Here is a 19,927-nt window from a genome sequence, read left to right as displayed (position 1 = left end):
TAACCATACCTACATGCACATACTACCTCAATAAGCCTGACTAACCGGTGTCTGTATATAGCCTTGCTACTCTTATTTTCAAATGTATTTTTACTGTCTTTTTATTTATTTTACTTACCTACACACACACACACACACACACACACACACACCTTTTTTTCGCACGATTGGTTAGAGCCTGTGAGTAAGAATTTCACTGTAAGGTCTAATACACCTGTTGTATTCGATGCAAGTGACAAATAAACTTTGATTTGATGACTGCTTAGGTAAGACTTTGAAAGTAAGATGTTGACATGATCAGTCCAATCCAAGCTACTGTAAATATAACGTGATTTGATATCATTCTATCTGTGGCCAATGACCTTGAACCTTCTTGGATGGGCACATCTAATATGGTAGAACCCAAGGGGATAAAATATTTGAGCTCTGACCTTAGAATTGGGGATGACGTACTGTCCCATGAGTGACCGAAAACTGAGCCAATCATGACAAAAAACTGAGCCAATCAGACGCAACGCTCTGTATTTTCTGCTGGCTCGCCCCACCACCACAGAAAGCACTCGGCTAGGCTGAGACACTTGCATTTACCCTGACACACCTGCCTTACTCAAAAAAGCAAAAAAAGAGGCCATGTGTGTATGCAACTTTATTAACTCAATTACATTTATTTTTTAACATTGTTTGCAAACTGATATGTGACACGTATTATTGCCAAAATAATAAGCAAAACAGGCAGGCCCCACCTGCCCTGAATGATGGGTTGCCACTGACCTCTGTGTGTGTGTGTGTGTGTGTGTGTGTGTGTGTGTGTGTGTGTGTGTGTGTGTGTGTGTGTGTGTGTGTGTGTGTGTGTGTGTGTGTGTGTGTGTGTGTTCTCAGAGCCCAATGAGAGGTCACAAGCCAGGATGAAGGATAGTGTGAAAGCTTCCATCTGCATTGAGTCCCTATGCCAGAGCAATGTGTGAGTACTAGTACACACACACGCTGTACGCACGCACACACACACACACAAACAGAGATGTATTCAATCATTGCCAGTTGTTCCTGCCTGTTTTTCCTGAGCTATGCCTCTGAATGTTCCAGGTCTCTGGATTCGGTGACAGGGGTGGGTAGTTCAGGAGTCTTCAGCATCTTACTGACAGGAACCCTTTACATACAGGTAATATACTCTCTCACACACACACAGGGTATTATTACACGTTCACGCACACACAAACACAGTATTGAGTTATGTATATATATGGCCACCCATTCACAACAATCTGATATCTGCACACACTCCTATCAACACTCTCATCTCCAGATAAAGACATATACTTTGACAATTATGTGCAATTACCTTGTTTGCCAGGAATGATACTGGCAGTCAGAGTGATAGATGAGCATAAACACTGCTCTTGGTGAAAGGATTGAGAGTAGAGTGCGGAGTGACTGATGGTCTTTAACCTTTTATGTTCTGGCTTGCAGGCGGGGGAGTATGTGTCCATTTTCGTCGACAACGGAACAGGCTCAGCACTCACAGTCCTCCAGGATACTTTGTTTTCCGGGATACTCCTGGGAGTGTGAACACAGTAAAACAAATGATACACACACACACACCCATAGACTGAAATGAACAAACATATTAAACCACGTACAGTACCAGTCAGAAGTTTGGACACACCTAATCATTCAAGGGTTTTCCCTTATTTTTTTATATTTTCTACATTGTAGAATAATAGTGAAGACATCAAAACTATGAAATAGCACGCATGGAATCATGTAGTAACCAAAAAAGTGTTTAAAACAAATTAAAATGTATTTTAGATTTGAGATTGTTCAAAGTAGCCACTCTTTGCCTTGATGACAGCTTTGCATTTCAATTAACAGGTGTGCCTTGTTAAAAGTTAATTTGTGGGATTTATTTCCTTCTTAATGCGTTTGAGCCAATCATTTGAGCCAAACAATCTGGATGGAAAATTACTGAGGATAATAGCAGACAATATTGCCACTCCTATTTGCCACATCTTCAATTTAAGCCTACTAGAATAGTAAAGCCCCCTTTACTGGCTCAAATACAGTGCCTTGCGAAAGTATTCGGCCCCCTTGAACTTTGCGACCTTTTGCCACATTTCAGGCTTCAAACATAAAGATATAAAACTGTATTTTTTTGTGAAGAAGAATCATCAACAAGTGGGACACAATCATAAAGTGGAACGACATTAATTGGATATTTCAAACTTTTTTAACAAATCAAAAACTGAAAAATTGGGTGTGCAAAATTATTCAGCCCCTTTACTTTCAGTGCAGCAAACTCTCTCCAGAAGTTCAGTGAGGATCTCTGAATGATCCAATGTTGACCTAAATGACTAATGATGATAAATACAATCCACCTGTGTGTAATCAAGTCTCTGTATAAATGCACCTGCACTGTGATAGTCTCAGAGGTCCGTCAAAAGCGCAGAGAGCATCATGAAGAACAAGGAACACACCAGGCAGCACCAACACTCCCAAGCTTTAAACATCTCAAGGAGCACTGTGCAAGCGATAATATTGAAAGGGAAGGAGTATCAGACCACTGCAAATCTACCAAGACCTGGCCGTCCCTCTAAACTTTCAGCTCATACAAGGAGAAGACTGATCAGAGATGCAGCCAAGAGGCCCATGTTCACTCTGGATGAACTGCAGAGATCTACAGCTGAGGTGGGAGACTCTGTCCATAGGACAACAATCAGTCGTATATTGCACAAATCTGGCCTTTATGGAAGAGTGGCAAGAAGAAAGCCATTTCTTAAAGATATCCATAAAAAGTGTCGTTTAAAGTTTGCCACAAGCCACCTGTGGAAGAAGGTGCTCTGGTCAGATTAAACCAAAATTGAACTTTTTGGCAACAATGCAAAACGTTATGTTTGGCGTAAAAGCAACACAGCTGAACACACCATCCCCACTGTCAAACATGGTGGTGGCAGCATCATGGTTTGGGCCTGCTTTTCTTCAGCAGGGACAGGGAAGATGGTTAAAATTGATGGGAAGATGGATGGAGCCAAATACAGGACAATTCTGGAAGAAAACCTGATGGAGTCTACAAAAGACCTGAGACTGGGACGGAGATTTGTCTTCCAACAAGACAATGATCCAAAACATAAAGCAAAATCTACAATGGAATGGTTCAAAAATAAACATATCCAGGTGTTAGAATGGCCAAGTCAAAGTCCAGACCTGAATCCAATCGAGAATCTGTGGAAAGAACTGAAAACTGCTGTTCAAATGCTCTCCATCCAACCTCACTGAGCTCGAGCTGTTTTGCAAGGAGGAATGGGAAAAAATGTCAGTCTCTCGATGTGCAAAACTGATAGAGACACCCCAAGCGACTTACAGCTGTAATCGCAGCAAAAGGTGGCGCTACAAAGTATTAACTTAAGGGGGCTGAATAATTTTGCACGCCCAATTTTTCAGTTTTTGATTTGTTAAAAAAGTTTGAAATATCCAATAAATGTCGTTCAACTTCATGATTGTGTCCCACTTGTTGTTGATTCTTCACAAAAAAATACAGTTTTATATCTTTATGTTTGAAGCCTGAAATGTGGCAAAAGGTCGCAAAGTTCAAGGGGGCCGAATACTTTCGCAAGGCACTGTAGCTGACCAATCAGCCTGTTACCAACCCTTAGTAAACTAATGGAAAAAATGGTGTTTGACCAGATACAATGCCATTTCACAGTAAACAGATTGACAACAGAATTTCAGCATGCTTATAGGGAACGACACTCAGCAAGCACAGCACTTACACACAGGACTGATGATTGGCTGAGAGAAATTGAAGATAAAATGATTGTGGGGGCTGTCCTGTTAGACATGCAGCTGCTGGAAAAACGTGTGTTATGGCTTTGCACCCTCTGCTATAATGTGGATAAAGAGTTACTTGTCTAACAGAACACAGAGGGTGTCCTTTAATGGAAGCCTATCAAATATAATCCAGTCAGAATCAGGAATTCCCCAGAGTAGCTGTTTAGGCCCCTTGCTCTTTTTGATTTTTACTAACGACATGCCACTGACTTTGAGTAAAGACAGAGTGCCTATGTATGCGTATGACTCAACACTATACATGTCAACTACTACAGCAACTGAAATGACTGCATCACTCAACAAAGACTGCAGTTAGTTTCAGAGTGGGTGGCAAGGAATACGTTAGCCCTAAATATTTCTAAATATAAAAGCATTGTATTTGGAACAAAACACTCACTAAACGCTAAACAACTAAATGTTGTAATCATGTGGAAATGGAGCAAGTTGAGATGACTGAACTGCTTGGAGTAACTCTAGATTTTAACTGTCATTGTCAAAACATATTGATGCAGTAGTAGCTAAGATAGGGAGCAGTCTGTCTATAATAAAGCTATGATCTGCCCTCTTAACAACACTATCAACAAGGCAGGTCTTACAGGCCCTAATTTTGTCACAACTTGACTGCTGTTCAATCGTGTGGTCAGGTGCCACAAAAAGGACTTAGGAAAAATGCAATTGACTCAGAACAGGGCAGCAGGGCTGGCCCTTGGATGTACACAGAGAGCTAATATTAATAATATACATGTAAATCTCTCCTGGCTGAAAGTGGAGGAGAGATTGACTTAATCACTACTTTTATTTATGAAAGATATTGACATGTTGAATGCATCGAGCTGTCTGTCTAAACTACCGGCACACAGCTCGGACACCCATGCATACCCCACAAGACATGCCACCAGAGGTCTCTTCACAATCCCCAAGTCCAGAACAGACTATGGAAGGCTCACAGTACTACATAGAGCCATGACTACATGGAACTCTATTCCACATCAAGTAAATGACGCAAGCAGTAAAATTAGATTTAAAAAAAAAACAGATAAAAAAACACCTTATGGAACAGTGGGGACTGTGAAGCAACACAAGCATTGGCACACACACACACACACGATATACACACACACGATAACATACGCACTTTACATACACATGGATTTAGTACTGTAGATATGTGGTAGTGGTGGAGTAGGGGCCTGAGGGCACACATTGTGTTGTGAAATCTGTGTATGTATTGTATGTTTTTAAAATGGTATAAACTGCCTTAATTTTTCTGGACCCAGGAAGAGTAGCTGCTGCTTTGACAGCAGCTGATGGGGATCCATAATAAATACAAATACAAATGTGTTGTGACAAGGTAGGGGTGGTATACAGAAGATAGCACTATTTGGTGAAAGACCAAGTCCATATTATGGCAAGAACAGCTCAAATAAGCAAAGAGAAATGACAGTCCATCATTACTTTAAGACATGAAGGTCAGCAAATACAGAACATTTTAAGAACTTTGAACGTTTCTTCAAGTGCAGTTGCAAAAAATATAAGCGCTATGACTGGCTCTCATGAGGACCTCCATAGGAAAGGAAGACCCAGAGTTACCTTTGCTGCAGAGGATAAGTTCATTAGTTACCAGCCTCAGACATTTTAGACCAAATAAATGCTCCACAGATTTCAAGTAACAGACACATTTAAACATCAGCTGTTCAGAGGAGACTGCGTGAATCAGGCATTCATGGTCGAATTGCTGCAAAGAAACCACTACTAAAGGACAACAACAATAAGAAGGAGAGTTTTGCTTGGGCCAATAAACCCGAGCAATGGACATTAGACCGGTGAAAACCTATCCTTTGGTCTATTGAGTCCAAATTTTAGATTTTTGGGTTCCAACTGCCGTGTCTTTGTGAGACGCAGAGTAGGTGAACGAATTATCTCCGCATGTGTGGTTTTTATCGTGAAGCATGGAGGAGGAGGTGTGATGGTGAGGGGTGCTTTTCTTGTGACACTGTCTGTGATTTATTTAGAATTTAAGGCACACTTAACCGGCATGGCTACCACAGCATTCTGCAGCTATACGCCATCCCATCTGGTTTGGGCTTAGTGGGACTATAATTTGTTTTTCAACAGGACAATGACCCAACACGCCTCCAGGCTGTGGAAGGACTATTTGACCGAGAAGGAGAGTGCTGCATCAGATGACCTGGCCTCTACAATCACCTGACCTCAACCCAATTTAGATGGTTTGGGATGAGTTGGACTGCAGAGTGAAGGAAAAGCAGCCAACAAGTGCTTAGCATATGTGGGAACTCCTTCAAGACTGTTGGAAAAGCCAAGAGTGTGCAAAGTTGACATCAAGGATAAGGGTGGCTGCTTTGAAGAATTTCCAATATAAAATATATTTTGATATGTTTAACACATTTTTGGTTACTACATGATTCCATATGTGTTATTTCCTAGTTTTGATGTCTTCACTATTATTCTACAATGTAGAAAATAGTAAAAATAAAGTAAAACCCTTGAATAAGTAGGTGTCCAAAATTTTGCCTGGTAATGTACATACACAGAGGTGGGCAAAGAAACATTAAAATGTATCTGTTACAAAACATAAAATACCCTAAAGACCAATGCATTGTAATGAACCACAAAATACTGGTGCCAACAAATGTATTTGATGAAAATACATGTATTTTGTATTTTCAAAATACAGAAAATACATTTACAGGCAGCCCCTTTAAATGAGTTATAAAACAGCCTGTGAACCTTGGCTAACACTTTATGGACAGTATCTATTGCTAAGACAATTGGCACAGTTCTGAATGTTAATCTTCAGAGCTTTGTGGCCGCATATTATTCAAAAATTTGCTGCATTGGTGTCAAAAAAGAGATACCATATATTACTACGAGCCATCAGAGGGTGTAGGTGGATGCGCAAAGGTATTTGAAAGAAAGTCACTTGCGAATGAGAGTGAGTGTAGTGATAGTCTGGCAATAAAAATCTAATTCACTTTCAGTATTTTCAAATACAAATGACATAATACTCAAAAGTAATTGAAATACCTATCCAATCTCTGTATGTACAAACAAAGTATTTCTCAAAATTGTAGACTCTCTGTCTGAAGTGGCACACAGCTAGCTATATGCCACTCCGGCCAGAGAGCAGAGAATGCCTCACACTGGTAACTACGAGTGGGATGAGTGTGTCATTAGCAAACATCAATAGTCAGACCAGCCTCTGCAATTATCCATAACAGCATTGCTAAGACAACAGGGTCGTATTCATTAGTGCACACTGTAGCAAAACAATTTGCAATGTAATTAGTTTCTTATTAGACAACTTCAGGTAGTCCCTCCCCGTTTCGGTCCGTTTTCTTCTTCTACTGAACACGACCCAGGACATTTTGTTAACGACATTTTAAATAACCATTTTGTCTATATATACTTAGAGGTATTTTTCTAGTGCTACTTTCATTGTCGATGATTCGCTTTAACACGCTATTCAGAATATTTATTTTCCTTTTGGATGTGAAATTAATACGATATATGAAAAGTTGTGGATATTATTGCTTGTAATAAAACATTTATTGCAATCCATGTAAGGATATTCTCGCTGGTGTTTGTTTGTTGTGTAAATTTGGAATAATCTGCAAATGTTCGATTTCCAATTTAAATTCCAAGTGTAATTATAGGCTAATTGCAGAGATGCATAGATACTCATGCTTTCTTCTGGGCTTTTATTTTAGTGTCGTTTCAATGTAATTTGTCAACGTATTGTGAAGTGGAATCTATGTGGAAAATACATTGGATTTGAATAAAATTGTTTTAAGGGTGAAGTTTCAACCACATGATTATGTCATCATGGTAACCAAATTTCAACATAGACAAACCTTGTGTAAAATATATGTTCCATTTTTTACCTTTAAAACAACGTCAGATCTTCAACGTTATATCCACCATCAGAAGAAGAAAAACCAGGCTGGGCAGCACCCACTGGCGTAGCGGAAACCCCTGCAGCCCATCACACGTCATCTCACACCTATGTCAAAATTTTATAAATGTTTGAAATAAATTATTTTGACTGTAAATTCAAAATCAAATTGTATTTGTCACATGCTTTGTAAAATAAACGTGTAGACTAACAGTGAAATTCTTACGTATGGGAACTTCCCAACAATACAGAGAGTAAAAAAGAGAAAGAATTGAAACATGAGGAATAAATACACAATGAGTATATGGCTATATGCACAGGGTACTAGTGCCAAGTCAATGTGCAGGGGTACAAGGTAATTGAGGGAGATATGTACATATAACTAGGAATAAAGTCACTAGATAACAGGATAGATAATAAACAGTAGCAGCAGCGCATGTGATGAGTCAAAAGAGTTAGTGCAAAAAGGGTCAATGTAGATCGTCCGGGTAGCTATTTGGTTAACTATTTAACAGTTTTATGGCTTGGGGATAGAAGATGTTCAAGGTCCTGTTGGTTCCAGACTTGGTTCCCCGGTACCTCTTATTGTGCAGTAGCAGAGAAAAGAGTATGACTTGGGTGGCTGGAGTCTGACAATTTATAGGGCCTTCCACTGACACCGCCTGGTAAAGAGGTCCTGGATGGCAGGGAGCTCGGCCCAAGTGATGTACTGGGCCATACGCACTGCCCTCTGTAGCACCTTGCGGTTGGATGCCAAGCATTTGCTATATATAACAAGCGGTGATGCAGCCAGTCATGATTCTCTCAATTGTGCAGCTGTAGAACTTTTTCAAGGTCCATGCCAAATCGTTTCATCCTCCTGAGGGGGAAGATGCATTGTCATGGCCTTCTTCACAACTGTGTTGGTGTATGTGGACCATGATAATTCTTTATTAATGTGGACACCGAGGAACTTGAAGCTCTCGACCTTCTCCACTACAGCTCCGTCAATGTGAATGGGGGCGTGCTTGGCCCTCCGTTTCCTGTAGTCCACGATCAGCTCTTTTGTCTTGCTGAAGTTAAGGCAAAGGTTGTTGTCCTAGCACCACACTGCCAGGTCACTGACCACCTCCCTATAGGCTGTCTCATCGTCATCGGTGATCAGGCCTACTACCGTGTTGTCGTCAGCAAACTTAACGATGGTGTTGGAATTGTGCGCTGCCACCCAGTTTTGGGTGAACAGGGATTACAGAAGGGGACTAAGCACGCACCACTGAGAGGCCACCGTGTTGAGGGTCAATGTGGTGGATGTGTTGTTGGCTACCCTTACCACCTGTGGTTGGGGGCCTGTCAGGAATCGAGGATCCAGTTACAGAGGGAGGTGTTCAGTCCTAGGGTCCTGAGCTTAGTGATGAGCTTGTAGGGCTCAATGGTGTTGAACACTGAGCTATAGTCAATGAACAGCATTCTCACATAGGTGTTCCTATTGTCCAGGTGGGAAAGGGCAGTGTGGAGTGCAATAGACATTGCGTCATCTGTGTATCTGTTGGGGCCGTATGTGAATTGGAGTGGATCCAAGTTGTCTGGGATGATGGTGTTGATGTGAGCCATGACCAGCCTTTCAAAGCATTTCAAAGCATCAGTGTCCCACTCCTTGAAAGTGGAAACTCTAGCCTTTGGCTCAGTGTGGGTGTGACCTGTAATGCACGGCTTCTGGTTGGGATATTTACGGTACATACAGCCACTGTGGGGACGACGTCGTCAATGCACTTATTAATAAAGCTGGTGACTAATATGGTAAACTCTTCAATGCTATTGGATGAGTCCTGGAACATATTCTAGTCTGTGCTAGCTAAACAGTCCTGTATCTCAGCATCCGCTTCATTGGACCTCTTCCATATTGAGTGCTTCACTGGTACTTTCTGCTTGATTAGTTTTATTTTATACAGTAAATTTGGACTTTTTCCACATTTATTACGTTACAGCCTTATTCTAAAGTTGATTACATTATTTTTTTCCCTCATCAATCTACACATAATACCCCATAATGACAAGGTGAAAACAGGTCTTTAGAATGTTAGTAAATGTATTATAAACAAAAAACAGAAATACCTTATTTACATAAGTATACCGACCCTTTGCTATGAGACTCAAAATTGAGCTCAGGTGCATCTTGTTTCCATTCATCATCCTAGAGATGTTTCTACAACTTGATTGGCGACCACTTGTGATCAATTCTATTGATTGGACATGATTTGGAAAGGCACACACCTGTCTATATATTGTCCCACATTTGACAGTGCATGTCAAAGTTAAAACCAAGCCATGAGGTCGAAGGAATTGTCCGTAGAGCTCAGAGACAGGATTGTGTCGAGGCACAGATTTGGGGAAGGGTACCACGTTTTTTTTAGCAGCATTGAAGGTCCCCAAGACCTCCATCATTCTTAAATGGAAGAAATTTGGAACTACCAACACTCTTCCTATAGCTGGCCGCCCAGCCAAACTGAGCATCATGCTGTGGGGATGTTTTTCAGTGGCAGGGACTGGGAGACTAGTCAGGATCAAGGTAAAGATTAACAGAGCAAAATACAGAGAGATCCTTGATGAAAACCTGCTCCAGAGCACTCTGGTCCGTAGACATTAACATAACAACCAAACATTAATATCAGAAAAAAAATCCTCACATTTCCAATAATACAAATAAATGCAGATAATAATATGCAATCGTAGATTACGCTTCAACCACCTAAAAAAATAGAGAATATTCAGATTTACAGTTCCAATGCTTGTACAAAATCACAGGTTTACAAAAAAAAAGAACTCTGGGGCAGGTGTACAGTCGGGGGTACGCCAAATAAAAATGTGATTCAAATAAATAAATATAAAAATTCAGATTTTCAAACAGTCCATTTATATTTTCCAACGGGGCTATATATTTGGTTGATGTTTTTTTTCTCGACTGAGTAGCCTTGTTTCACTGCCAAAAAATAAAATTAAACCATCTAGCGTTCAGCGAAATAACAATATAATGTCAACAACAGGTAGCCTAGTCAAATAATTAACATCCAATCACATTAACCGTTACTCTCTCGCGGGAATTCCACTACCGGTCCATATGTAGCCAACGTAGCTGCTGCTCATTCCGTTTGCTCGAAAATTGATAAATGGTTTAAAAAAAGTATGGCCCGCGTCCATAGAAACACATACCAGCTCTACTGGTAGTACTGCTACTACCAGCAGCACTACACCTGCACCTGTCGACGACACAAGTTGTTCTGCTTCCACGAGCACATCCAATGCTAGCATCAGTAATTCTACATTTGTTATTAACCCAGCTAGCATGGACATTGGCAGTTGGGAATCTGATGCAGCTGAAGAGCTACTGGCCCCTTGTACCATCGAAGAGGTGCAAATATGAACACATCTGTAAAACCACAATGAGGACATAGCAAGTTTTCACTAGTCATTGGGTACATCGTACGAAAAACATCAGAGTAATCTTCAATAGGCACATACTTCATGTTCAAATTCACAACATAACATACATAGGCATTTCAGCATTAAGTCCTTTAGGAAATAATGTCTGGAGGGTGAAAATCCCAAAACATTCTCTTTTACTCAGAGTATTATTAATATCACCTCCCCTGTTTGATATCTCAACTTTCTCTATGACACAAAATCTAAAGGTAGAAATGTCATGCTTTAGGTCATTAAAATATACTGTGACTGGATAATCCCTGTTGTTTCTCCTGATTGAACTTTTATGTTCACTATGTTTGAGAGAGCGCCGAACAACAGACAGTGACGTTGGACCATCGAAGAGGCGCAAATATGATGATGCACATTTTCTAGGATTAAAAGTTGAAAATGGTGATACAGCGCTAATTTGACCACTTCACATCAAAGTATATAAACCTATGGTGTGAGGAAAAACAGAAACAGCCATTTGTCTATTGTAATTTACGAGAAATCGTCCAACGTCCGTTTGATGAAGGTTAAACAAAGGTGGGTTTTTATCCCAAAAAGTTATAGATCCAGTTGCAGCACTCAACATGATTTCTGTGATTTTCTGTGCTCACACACACACAGACACAGTCAATATGGAGTGACTTAGTAACCATCAAGAACCGTCAGATCTAGGGCTCTGAAACTTTATAAACCTGTTCTAGCACTTAAGTCGGTAGTACACGGTGAGATGTGTGGCCCTCGAAGGTTCTCAGGCCGAGAAACAGCCTCGTCCATTTGAAATAACTTCAATTTGTTTTTTACGTCGCGAAAATGACAACATTTAGAAAAATCTCAGAATCACAAGACTAGGTGCATTAAAACTGCCTCAGCCCATAGAGACTGACACTACACGTTTCTGGTCGATAGCTCATGCAGGGAACCCATAGCAACACCCGAAATAAGTGCATTTTCAGCACTAATTAAGATCGCTGCTTGGGCTCCGAATGACCTATTGACCCGAAACTCGGGATTCAGGGACACCTCAGCTAGGCCTATACATAATGTCAGAACTGGACTCGCAGCTTGAATATAACTATGTTTTTGAATTTTTTTATGGTTTTAACAGAAGGCGCTATGAATTGTGGGCCGGCTCTGAAATATGTGAGAGTTGGCTTCTAAAAGAGTTGGACAAAGTAAGTTTGGTGTCAATATGATATCTTATTGACTGATGGCTGACTTGATGGCAGTATAATATATTGGCATTGTACATTTTATATTGCAAATGGACAGTGTACATTTCCAACGTATTTAATGAGGGATTTACCATCACCAAATGGACAGGCTGAAATCAACACTAACGAGCGATGGAGAGGAACCACTATCGCTGCTCGGCCATCTTGAGTTCAACGAGCCAGTCACAATTGGGCATTTCTGCAGTATATTAGGGACATGTCTAATTCGTGATGGTAAATGCCCATTATAAGACATTGCAAACAGACAGTTTACATTTGTCCATTTTCAATGTATTTAATGAGGAACTTTCCATCACCAAATGGACAGGCTGAAATCAACACCAATGAGCGATGGAGAGGAACACTATCACTGCTCGGCCATCCCGAGTTCAACAAGCCAGTCAATTGGGCATTTCTGCAGCATATTAGAATATGTCCAATTCGTGATGGTAAATGCCCATTGTAAGACATTGCAAATGGACAGTTTAAAATTTGTTCAACGAGCCAGAGACAATCTAATGTTAAATACTGTTGAAGTAATATGGCTACAGGTTCATCTGCCTCCCCTGCGTGAGGCAGGTGGTCACACCAGATACTGACTGGTTTTCTGATCCACGCCCCTAACTTTTTTTTTAAGTATCTGTCATCAAAATATGTATATGTGTATTCCCAGTCATGTGAAATCCATAGATTAAGGCCTAATTAATTTATTTCAATTGACTGATTTCCTTATATGAACTGTACCTCTGTAAAATCTTTAAAATTGTTGCATGTTGCATATTTTTTTTCTTCAGTGTAGTATTTAATAATCCATGTTCATGAAGTAGGCCTCAGGGGCCTTATCTATTCAAGATGACAATCGTTTGCTATTACATTATTAACATGCTATTATTATGTAACAAAGTTATTATTGTTATATAATAAATATTTGCATCAATTGATATTCGTTAAATCTGATCAAATAAATAATATATTATTTATGATCTAAAAACCAAAACTGAACAAATTAGAATTATATGTATCTGATCAAGTCAAACAAGACAAAAGTTCTGCAATGGATAGCTACAGACGATAATATGTGGTCATGGTGGATGTTGAGAGCTCATTCTCAATGGTGTAAAGGTGATTCAGATCTGAGGCTGCATACATTGAAGCTCCAAATGGTGGTGTGGGGGGATTCCATGCTGTGTTTATTGGGCCTGCTTTATGTTGTTGGGGGACAGGTTTGGTGAGGTAGGACAAGGGCCCCTGCCACAAGTTCAAATCTGTTTGCCAAGTGCTGAAACACAGTAAGAAAGATATTATTTTCACTGCTGAAGCTGCCTTTCGCTGTTCTTCTCATTTGCTGTCCATGCCACCAGTTGATCTGCAAGCTCGCTCAAGAGGCGGTCAGTCTCCAACTTCATAAACTCCTCAAATTGTTTCTTCTGTGTGTCTGCAATTGCTGCCATGGTACTTGGTGTGTCAGGTGCCTTCCTTTTCCTCTTTGTCCGCCTAACCTCACTGGTGGTACATGTCCCCGCTTGCTGGATAACATCCCCTGAAGTAAAAGCAGGATCATCTAAAAAAACAAAGGTAAAATAATTTAATACATTTGCAGTATTGATTACTGTAACCAAAAAAGGTTGGAATGTGACTGAGCTAGCTTGTTATTGTAAGCAATGGACTTAATCACAGGCTGATGTTACTTGGTCTAAAGTTATTGTTTTTTAATAACTAGCTCACGTTAGCTTACAGTGTACCATTGCTATGCATAGCCTACTGTCAACTTACCACTGGGGAAGAAATCATCCGTTTCAGATGACAAACTGTTCAGTGTCTTGTTTGGACTTTAAAACTTGCAGCAGCAGGCACAGGACTGTCTCTGACGATGTATCCACAGTTTAGACTGGATTGCTTGTTGGTCGTGAGCCAATGATAGTGTCAATCATATCAAAATATTGACACTTGTCCTTTTCATCTACCGAGCTTCCTGACTTCCTGAGTGTATCCCTCGCTGAAATGTATTGTGAGCGTAGTTTAAAAAAAATTCCCTGAATAGCTTTTTTTCTGTATTTTTGTGGGTGTTTGCCATTTCCGCCTTGATACTCTCCCTCAGATCTGCAGTAAGGTCTCGGTTTCACAGATCGTCCATGTCGCCCCTTTGCCCTATTTTGAAATGTTAATTATTTTTTCTAATTGTCTACCTAACGTTAACTGGATAACAAAAGTTGAATAACCAACAAAAAATAACGAATAGCGCTCCAGTTGCAACTTGTATTTTAAAAGTTTTATGACACATGAACATCAGCACAGGTTGTTGCCGTGTCACAATACCTCGTACCCTGGTCCTGGATCTTGGACCCACAGCCCTTGCAGGGTCCAGGATTTATTTGTGCCAGGATTCGTTTATGTTTCACATATTCTTTTTAGCGTGGATCAGGATATCAAACGCTCCAGGATCCAGATCATACAGAAATATGTGAAAGCGCCCCCAGTGAGACCTGCTAGGTTGGACATGGAATTTATGGAAGTTGTGTAAAAATTAACAAAATAAAAAATGATAGTTTTGAGATATTAATATGAATATTTTTTTATGCTGAATAAATGAATGTGAGCATTTGTATTTCAGAATCGAGACATACTCCATATGTAGAGCACACTACAGTATAAGGAGCATAATGACACCAATATGTCTGTATCATGTATTTAGGGTCTTACAGGAGGCATGTGTAGGGCATAAAATTGTCACTTTCATAATGATTTTCCCAAAAATGGTTTGTGACACATTTTTTTTTAAACATTTCAAACATCCTTCCTCCTAATTTAGTTTCTATGTGAGAATTGCCAGAACAATCTGCAATACCCAAAATATTTTCTGCTTCCACTGGCGTGGAATCATCCAGATTTTCTTTTGATAATGTGTCCTGAGTTGCAAAACCACCCCACTGCAGAAAGGGCCTAGCGTTGAGCTGTAAACGTTAAGAACAAAGGCCTCTACATAAAACGCCTCCTGAAATATAATGATGTCAAACATAATGTCATGGGTACGTCTACACATTTTACACGCTTTAACTTTAAAAGGGTTGATGTTCATATTTAGCAATAAAACAAGGCATTGCAAAGTACATAAATGCAACAACAACAAAAACATACAAAAAAAACTGTAGTTCCAGGCTTAGTCCTTACTGGACATCCTTGAGATAATGTGAATGTGATGAAGATCTTACTCCACTGTCATGTACAGTTTTAAACTTCAGGAAGAACCTAGGAAAATTCCCAGGAACAAGATTCCACAGCAGTGAACACAAGCAACAGCCACAACAATAGTTCCCTAAATGTGCATTGTTGTTTGTTTGTGTTTTTCTAGTAGTATATATTTTTTTCATCCCACAATTCAAAGATCAATTGTTGAATGTTGATGACTTAAATTAACTTGAACTCCCCTTACAGCGAGAAAGGCCATAACAACATAACAACATGGCCATAACAATTCCCTCATTACTTTAGGCAGAAGATTTGCTGTGCGCATTCTTCCTCAGGTAGTGGAATACACATTCTTGTGCAGAGGTGGCGCTGCCAACTCTGGACCACAAACGGCCTCTTAAATGTTCTGCGCTGTGTTTCACCTCAACTTTCTCCCCCTCTCATTCCTATCTGTATTTTAACACAACAATATGAAAGGGGAGTGGAATTACAATATACTTAAAAAAAATTATATATATATATACATACATACACACAAAACAGTGCCAGTCAAATGTTTTGACACAGCTACTCATTCAAGGGGTTTTCTTTATTGTACTATTTTCTACATTGTAGAATAATATATGAAGACATCAAAACTATGAAATAACACATATGGAATCATGTAACAACCATTTTTTTTTTAAATACATGTATTTCAAATTAGCCACCCTTTGCCTTGATAACAGCTTTGCACACTCTTGGCATTCTCTCAACCAGCTTCATAGCTGTCACCTGGAATGCATTTCAATTAACAGGTGTGCCTTGTTAAAAGTTAATTTGTTCCATTTTTTTGGTGTCTTCACCATTATTCTACCATGTAGAAAATAGTAAAAAATAAAGAAAAACCTATGACTGAGCAGATGTGTCCAAACTTTTGACTGGCACTGTATATCATACACTGAACAAAAATATAAACGCAACATGTAGTGTTGGTCCAATGTTTCATGAGCTAAAATATATCAATTTTTTGCACAACTTTATAGTGAGTTAGTGAGCATTTCTCCTTTGCCAGGATAATCCAACCACTTGACAGGTGTGGCATATCAAGAAGTTGATTAAACAACATGATCATCATTACACCTTGTGCTGGGGACAATAAAAGGCCACTTTAAAATGTGCACTTTTGTCACACAACACAATGCCACAGATATCTGAAGTTGAGGGAACGTGCAATTGGTGTGCTGACTGCAGGAATGTCTGTTTCCAGACAATTTCTCTAACATACACCACCGTTTTAGAGAATTTGGCAGTGAGTCCAACCAGCCTCCCAACCGCAGACAACTAGTAGCCAAGCCAGTCTAGCACCTCCACAACCATCTTCTTCACCTACAGCATCGTCTGAGACCAGCCACCCAAACAGCTGATGAATCTGGTGGTTTGCACAACTGAAGAATTACATCACAAACTGTAAGAAACTGTGTCAGGGTCATCTGCGTGCTCGTCGCCCTCACCAGGATCTTTACCCGACTGCAGTTCGGCGTTGAAACTGACCTCAGTGGGCACATGCTCACACTGTCACGCTGGAGAAGTGTGCTTTTCACGGATGACTCCTGGTTTCAACTGTACCAGGAAGACAGCGTGTATTGAGTCGTGTGGGCGAGCGGTTTGCTGATATCAACTTTGTGAACAGAGTTCCCCATGGTGGCGGTGGGGTTATAGTATGGGCAGGCATAAGCTATGGACAACAAACACAATTGCATTTTATCAATTGCGATTTGAAACCACCCACAGAGATACCGTGACGAGATACTGAGGCCCATTGTCATGGCATTCATCTGCCGCCATCACCTCATGATAAGGCACGGCTGGCTCCATGTCGCAAGAATGTGTACACAATACTCACCAGACATCGACAGCCTGATCAACTCATCTGTCGTGATACATGAGGCAAAACATGGTCACACCATTTACTGACTGGTTTTCTGATTCACGCCCCTACCTTTCTTTATGGTGTCTGTGACCAACAGATGCATATCGGTATTCTCAGTCATGTGAAAACCATAGATTAGGACCTAATGAATTTATTTAAATTGAATGATGTCCTTATATGAACTGAAATTCAGTAAAATCTTAGAAATTGTTGCATGTTGTGTTTATATTTTGGTTCAGTGTACATATATATAAAGATTATTATTGAACTATATTTCCCTTATCAAATCATGGCAGGGGACATGCCTGCTTCCCTGGTTTAAATCCTCAGGCAGTAGTAAGTTCTTCCCTGACATCTTCAGACAGAAAAGCAAACTTCCCTCCTCTACTATTTCCTTACAAGCCTACCCTTCTTCAACTTCTTGGCCTGCGATAAAGACGACAACAATGGTGACCTGGGCAACAGCGGTGGTGACCGCTGTGTCCATGATGACCGCAGTGTCCATGGCGACAAGGGCGGCTTCACAGGCGGCATGGGCGCAGCCACCTTAACCGTATTCTTCCCATAGAGCCTCTTCTCAAACTCTAGTAGCTGCGCCCAGAAACCCGCGTTGAGTCGTACGTACGGCCGACTCTCCTGCACCCATGCGTGGGCCCGGCACAGAGTCACGCCCCGGTAGCGCATTAGGTACGCTATGACCAGGGCCGGCGAGCGGCTCATGCCAGCCGCACAATGCACCAGCGTACCACCAGTCCGGTTGCTGTGGATGCGCTCTGCCACCCGTTCAAAGTGGTCGCCCAGACGGGCGCTGGGCAGGTCGGAGACGGGCACACGCAGGCACTCCACGCCTGGGTAGACTGGGCAGACGTGGTTGAGGGTGGCATTGACGATGAGGGTAATGCCCTTGCGGGAGACCAGGGCCTGGTTGAGGGGGGCGTCTGCGCCACTCAGGAACAGGGTGGGGGTGATCTGAGAAACCGACATGGCTGCCTGCGAGGGAAACACAAACAAATACCTCATTACTAATACAAGCTTTAGTTCCATCTCAGCACTAGTAACACATGCATCAGCTTATCTGGGTCCAGACAAAGAAATGATGATCAGACCAATATTTTACATAATGGTTATTGATTATTTGAAACAGGTGTGTGATGGGAGGAATAAAACCTTTACTCTCTACCACTTAGAACCTGAGTGGGGGATCCATAATATACTGCAGCTACTAACCCTGGTCTTGGAGTGCAGTCTTTTGTTCCAGTTCAGCACTAGCACACGTAATGCATCCAAAGTCCTATATCGAAATACATAATCAAGACCTTTAGTTGAATCAGGTGTTTTGGCTGTTTCCAAAGCATAACCTGTTCTCTAGGACCAGGCTTGACGACCACTTCATTTACATCAATACAACCTAGTAAGAGATCATCATTACTAAATTGTTGAGTTCAACACAAATGTTTTACGAGGACCTGGATAGAAACAAATTGTAGCATGATACACACTCAAAATACTCATACCACTTTATCATAGTAAAAAGACAACCTTTTTGAACAAAGTGGACGTTAAGTTAGTAGGAACCAATCAGTCTTCTATTATTCTATGAATACCCATTCTGCACACTTTCACAATCCTTTACCCTCAGTAAAATGAGCATGTCATGCGGGTGACTAGAAGGACATTGTGGTTCATTTTTAAAGGTAGGCTTATAATGTCACATTCATAAAGTAAAAGATCTGTGTGTTTAAACGTTTTAGAGTTATTTATGCTTGCCACAGTATGCAAAGCTTGTGCAATGCTCAGTCACGTTTCGTAGGAGTGAGCCTATGTGTTGTGTAATGTGTTGTGAGACTATGTTTGTCTCAGCTGCCGCCTGTGTGTTTGTGTGTATAGTGACTTACCTAGTCCTTACTTAGTCCTTTAGTAGTATGCTGCTTCTGTACGTCTGGATCTGTCTCTCAGGTTAGAACATTTCTGGCCACGAGAGGCGAACCCCTGTTGGGGCACTCACTTAGCACAAACACACACCCCTAAAAAGGCTTTGGGCCTGATGGCCAATAAAGAGAGAGATTAATTTTAGACTACCCCAGCAGCTGGGGTACAGCTCCTGAAAACCTTGTCACGTGCACCCATATTTCCACACCCACTCCCCATCCCCCAGCCCACCCCACACACACATATAAATGTCCTATATATCTGACAGGGATCAATTTCTATTATCACCAGTCTCTCTGTTTTTGAGACCATAAACATGATACCAACACGCAACAGATTGTCCTTTGATCAGTATTTTTTGTGGTTGTAAAATCTCAGTCAAATTTGTATTCAGGCACTAGACAGCGTACATCTCTCTCTTCATTGGGTGTCAGATCGGTTTGGATGGGGGAAAATTAACCAATGCCTAACCTTACCCTACGCCTGACCTTAAATGTAGCCCTATTC

The 19,927-nt window shown here is 40.8% G+C and overlaps 2 protein-coding genes across 5 annotated transcripts in view; one reads left to right on the top strand and one right to left on the bottom strand.

The window, feature by feature from the left end:
• LOC139386608 (erythroferrone) overlaps positions 1 to 7,904 on the top strand; it is a 28,683-nt gene extending 20,779 nt beyond the window's left edge. The window contains exons 6-9 of one of the 2 annotated variants that reach the window (XM_071132312.1): positions 880 to 961; positions 1,084 to 1,159; positions 1,468 to 1,571; positions 5,938 to 7,904. In XM_071132312.1, coding sequence (XP_070988413.1) covers positions 880 to 961; positions 1,084 to 1,159; positions 1,468 to 1,566 — 257 coding nt within the window. In that variant the 3' untranslated portion in view covers positions 1,567 to 1,571; positions 5,938 to 7,904. Of the gene's footprint in view, positions 1 to 879; positions 962 to 1,083; positions 1,160 to 1,467; positions 4,868 to 5,937 lie in introns of those variants that run through there. The other variant, XM_071132311.1, reaches the window with a different exon arrangement.
• A 1,729-nt stretch (positions 7,905 to 9,633) lies between these two features.
• Positions 9,634 to 19,493, bottom strand: LOC139386609 (dual specificity protein phosphatase 18). Of its 3 annotated transcripts, XM_071132314.1 has the most exons (4): positions 19,387 to 19,492; positions 18,719 to 18,782; positions 17,899 to 18,481; positions 9,634 to 13,954 (listed from the first exon to the last, which is right to left on the bottom strand). In XM_071132314.1, exons 3-4 carry the CDS (start codon positions 18,473 to 18,475, stop codon positions 13,701 to 13,703), a joined length of 831 nt encoding a protein of 276 aa, XP_070988415.1. In that variant the 5' UTR covers positions 18,476 to 18,481; positions 18,719 to 18,782; positions 19,387 to 19,492; the 3' UTR covers positions 9,634 to 13,700. The 3 variants fall into 3 exon arrangements, with proteins under 3 accessions (XP_070988415.1, XP_070988416.1, XP_070988417.1); XM_071132315.1 differs by lacking the exon at positions 18,719 to 18,782 and having other exon boundaries at positions 19,387 to 19,459; XM_071132316.1 differs by lacking the exon at positions 9,634 to 13,954 and having other exon boundaries at positions 16,150 to 18,481; positions 19,387 to 19,493.
• Between the last annotated feature and the right edge of the window lie 434 nt (positions 19,494 to 19,927).

The sequence above is a fragment of the Oncorhynchus clarkii genome, chromosome 28 (assembly GCF_045791955.1).
Source record: "Oncorhynchus clarkii lewisi isolate Uvic-CL-2024 chromosome 28, UVic_Ocla_1.0, whole genome shotgun sequence".
Lineage (NCBI taxonomy): Eukaryota > Metazoa > Chordata > Actinopteri > Salmoniformes > Salmonidae > Oncorhynchus > Oncorhynchus clarkii.
The sequence above is the reverse complement of the archived record's forward strand: the minus strand, read 5'-3'. Positions and strand labels throughout refer to the sequence as shown.

Coding starts and splice junctions, on each gene's coding strand:
- LOC139386609 (XM_071132314.1), bottom strand. CDS start 18,475: ATGTCGGTTTCTCAGATCACCCCCACCCTGTTCCTGAGTGGCGCAGAC. Junction 13,955..17,898: donor GGCCAAGAAGTTGAAGAAGG/GTAGGCTTGTAA, acceptor TTGTTTTTTTAG/ATGATCCTGCTTTTACTTCA.